This window comes from Buceros rhinoceros, unplaced genomic scaffold (genome assembly GCF_000710305.1).
Source record: "Buceros rhinoceros silvestris isolate BGI_N320 unplaced genomic scaffold, ASM71030v1 scaffold19012, whole genome shotgun sequence".
In the NCBI taxonomy this organism is placed as follows: domain Eukaryota; kingdom Metazoa; phylum Chordata; class Aves; order Bucerotiformes; family Bucerotidae; genus Buceros; species Buceros rhinoceros.
Genome location: NW_010399673.1, coordinates 3,912 through 8,397, shown reverse-complemented (window position 1 = coordinate 8,397; position 4,486 = coordinate 3,912). Strand labels below are relative to the sequence as shown.

Genomic DNA, 4,486 nt, shown 5'->3' with positions numbered 1-4,486 from the left:
ACCAGGGCGTCCGCATGCTGGAAGGTACCGGCCCGCGGCCCTTCCTCCGGGCTGCCTGGCCCGGGCCATCCCCCCTCTGCACACCCGGCGCTGCCCCGGGCCGCGCAGCGTCTTAGCCGTGGGCCAGCAACGAGCCCTTGTAGCCAGGAAGGCCCATAGTCTCCTGGGGTGCATCAGGACGAGTGTGGCCAGCAGGTCGAGGGAGGCTCTGCCCTAATGAGGCCACATCTGGAGTAGCGTTGAGTCCTGTGTCCAGTTCTGGGCTCCCCAGTTCAAGAGAGACAGGGAACTACTGGGGAGCCCAGTGGAGGGCTGTGAAGTTGATGAGGAGACTGGAGAAACCCTTACAAGGAAAGGCTGAGGGACCTGGGGCTGTTTAGCCTGGAGAAGAGAAGGCTGAGAGAGGAGATCTGAGCAATGGTTATCAGTGTCTAAATGGCAGGTGTCTGAGACCAAACGCAGGAGGAGAAACATGAGGAGAAACTGTACTTTGAGGGTGGCGGAGCACTGGCACAGGCTGCACAGGGAGGCTGTGGAGTCTCCTCTGGAGATACTAAAACCCCACCCGGATGTGATCCTGTGCATCCTGCTCTGCGTGACCCTGCTCTAGCAGGGAGGTTGGACTGGATGATCTCCAGAGGTCTCTTCCAACCCCCACTGTTCTGTGGTTCTGCGTTCAAGCACTTGCCCTTCGCTGCCGGCCAAGGTTTCTCCTCACGTTGTGTACAGAACCACAGGCGTTGAAGAGCCCACCCTGCCTCATCAGCTAACCACGCTGTCAGCCCATTGCCAGCCTGCCTGGCAGCCTCAGTAATAGATGTTTTCTTGGTTTTTGTTTCAAGGAGTTCGGCAAGCGCAGTGGCTCACCAAGACGAAGCTGGTGGAAGGTTTACCTCCACCCGTGCTGAGCATCCTTGACAACCCAGCTCACCAGCTCGAAGACTACGAGGAGCGGGCAAAGTGGGCGGTCTCGCATGCACGGCTCTGGGACACGACAGAAGTTGCTCCCAGGAGAGAACATCATTGGTAAGTCCTCAGTCATAGGGAAAATCTTTATGGCTTTAGCATAAGCCAGTCATCAAGCAGGTGACTGAAGAACCAGAGGTTTACATAGGTCTGCTGTTGATTCATGTACTGTGCAGGACTGTTGAGACCCTTTGTATCGGGTTGTCAACTTGTAAAACAACAACCACCACCAAACCAAACCCCCGCTCTGGATGTTGACAGTAGTGCCAGCGTAAGCACATAGTCTACACTAAAGCTCCTGTGTTAAAGGTCTGTGTTTCCACTTGAGATCCACCTCTTGCTGATGCAGTGTCAGTTTTTTAAATATCGAATGGGAAGCATTACCGCTGCCAACCTGAAGTAGGACTGGTGTGGGGGGTATTAATCGGAAACCTGTGTTCCTGTCCAGAAACGTCACGCTGTTCTGTGTTCTACGTACAGCAGAGTTACAGCATTCCTGACCCAGAAGCATCTGCCCACCATTGAGATCACGTTCTTTCATGTAACTATTTTTATTCTCATTCTAAAGCCCAGTTCTGTTTGAAGACTTGATACATCTGTGTCGGTTAATGTCTGCGAAGTATCCTGCTCTGACGAAGAGAATGTTGGCCAGGAACTACATGTTAGCGGCGACGTGGGAAAGAGGTTAGTTGCTGCTATGGTGGAAAGCAGTTAGCTCTTAATTTCTGTAAGAGGGGTAACAAAGCCACTAGCTTTAAAGCTGAGGACTGGGAGACAATGAAACAGTTTTGGAACTAAGTAATTCTTTCAGTTTTAAGTAGTGCTGTGGGGGCAGCCTTGGCTGGTGGCAGGATACTCCCTGAGGAGACTGTTGACAAGATGGTGGGAGAAGAGAAACAGTGTCTTAGATCCAATTGTTTATTTTTCGTGTGTCCCAAGTCTGTACCATTATTTGGTATTTTAGAAGAAGAACCTACAGCTGCGCTACTATTTGAGTCTGGAGGTGGAGAGCGTGAACCTTGCAGAACAGTGCCTTGCTAGAATGCTGCTGACCAAAAGGAAACGTACACCTTTCCCTAACCTGATTTCAGCAGTGTGTGAATGTGGCCTAACTTCCCTCCCCAGAGTCCATCCTCCTTCAGATCCGTGGCAGAAACGGAACACTTTTGAACTCTTTGACCCAAATACCACCAGTGGCCTCCAAGGAGGAGATCCTGGCCACTGAAGAACATGTTCTGGAGACCTTCTATCCCATCGCTCCTACAATTGATCTTCAGGAAGTGAACGTGTACAAAGAGCTAAATGACACAGGTAAATCTGGCTGTCGGTGATAATTTCTGTCAGACAAAGAGTTTTCAGGTTAACCTGGAGTCCTCGCTCTTCTGTGAAACAGCTGTGGGCAGGGAGCCTGTGGGGGCGGAGGGGACAGTGGAGCGGCCAAAGGGTGTGCCCTGCAAGCTCTCCAGACTGCGGGGAGTATGTTGTGGCCTAAGCAGGACTGTGGAGGAGAACTTGATCCCAGCAAATTAATAGTTCTTGAAGGTGTGGGAGAAACCATTGGCTGTGCGGTCTCTGACTCGATTATCTGCTGTTTAGGATTTAGAGATGGTTATCCGTACCCTCATCCTCACACTCTCTTCTTCCTGGAATCGGCCAACATTCGTACGAAGAGGTTCAGGCCGGAACAACTTCGTGCTAAAATGCTGATGTTTGCTTTTGGCAATGCGCTGGCAAAGGCTAAGGTGCTCTACGGGGTACGTATTGGAGACCGCTGCTCACTTCTAGGCCTTTGCTCTTTCTCTGGTGCTGCAGCTAGTGGAAAGAGTCGAGGAATTCTCTTGCCGTGGCATGTTACTGTGATTTTCAAATCCGAGCTTCCCGGGGTGGAGGGTGGAGGTCTAACTGTAACCTTCAGTACGGTCACTGGCGTCTGCTGGTCCAGAGAGCCAGTGCTCAGCAGGGAGCGTGTTCATGATGTCACACGCATTGGAGTGGTAATGGGTAGGAACCAGGGAGCAGGTTCAACTCTAAAATTCTAACCCATCCCACAGCTCAGTATGTAAATTGATTCTTCACTGCTGGTGGAAGGAGGAATTTTAATTAAAATACAAAATCTACATTCAAAACTTGTTTGACTAGAGTAATTTTCTGGGCAAGGTAACAATACATTTATTAAAATCTTGGCTTTAAACCAAGCAGGAGATGCAGAGTCAGCAAGTGCTCGTACAGTTTCTGTGGTAACTAGCTTTTTAAACATTCTCCTTCCCTAGAGTGAACCCAAGGTTTTGGAGCAGCCAATAGTGGTGCAAAGCGTTGGCACAGATGGCCAGCTCTTCCAGTTCATGGTGTTCCAGCTAAACACAACGGACCTTGTCTCCAGCGATGGCATAAAAAATCTAGTCTGGATTGACTCCGATCAGAATCTGTATGAACAAGCCCAGTGTGCTCCAGAAGTCAAAAAGAGAGTCGTAACGGTAAGCGAAACTTGGGGGATGGTCCTGGAAACCCTGCCCTCTCACCTCTGCCAGAGGTTTGGGAGCGGGCGTGGAGCTGCAGTGCGGGTTTTGAACAAGCTGAAGGGCCCTGACACAGGCCCTGGGCTCGCTCTTACTGAGGCAGGTGTTACTGGCGGGGTGTTCGTAGCACTGATGTACCACAGCATGCGAGCCACACACCAGGCGTCGTACGACCTCCTGCCTAATGACACCCCCTTCTGTAATCCACCGTCTCAAACGCTGGTTTAGACCCAGCTCATGCTCTGATGACGGGAGTTCTTCCATGCCACTGTCGGCTTCGCTGCAGATGAACAGAGTGCGGTGCTGTCAGCCCCGGTTACGCGGGGAGGGCGTCTCGGTTTGATGGGCTTTGCCATTGAGATTTACCGGTGGAAGTATCCCCACACAAACCTGCGTGGGGAGGAGGGCGAGCAGTGTGGAAGCTGCCACGTCTGAAGTCTTATTCAAGCGTGCTTAAAGCCGTTGTTTGTCTCCCTTAATCACTGCGCTGCAAACTGAGCATCCATGGCTTTTTCTCTGCAGAAGCCCGCTGGAATATATGGCTTTCAGCCAGACACATTCAAGAAGTTTCTGGCACTGTATCTGCATGGAACTGTGTGAAATTCAGCTCCAATGAAAATACTTCACCAACTGTACCTGCTGCTTCTCTTTGCCAGAGCCATCACATAATTAAAGAAAGGTGGATTAATTTACTTTAAAAAATAAATTATATTGTTACTAAAAGTAAAATTTTTTTTTTTAAACTAAACTGTGCGTGAAAAAACTCTTTCATTTTCGGGGCTCGCCTCCAGGCTCGGGTTAGAGACAGCCATCAAATGCATCCCCCTGCACTCTTCCACCGTTGCCTAGAAAGAACACAAGCCGGTCATTATTCCTCTGCGCGGGTTCCGCCCGCCGTGTGCCTTTGCACAGAGCTCCACTCAAGCCTATTTTCCGAGGCTGCTTTGAGCCCCTCTGAATGCAGCGCGTGTGGAAGGGACTGACAAAGCTTCAAGGGGGGAGCC

At 50.8% G+C, this 4,486-nt stretch overlaps 1 protein-coding gene across 1 annotated transcript; it reads left to right on the top strand.

Annotated features, from left to right (window-relative positions):
- Positions 1–5: 5 nt before the first annotated feature.
- Positions 6–4,230, top strand: MRPL37 (mitochondrial ribosomal protein L37; the record flags this gene model as incomplete). Its single annotated transcript, XM_010131576.1, has 7 exons — positions 6–24; positions 843–1,026; positions 1,535–1,650; positions 2,092–2,277; positions 2,563–2,720; positions 3,237–3,440; positions 4,005–4,230. Coding segments are annotated over 7 exons (945 nt in total), but the record flags the coding sequence as incomplete, so codon positions are not given.
- Positions 4,231–4,486: the final 256 nt, after the last annotated feature.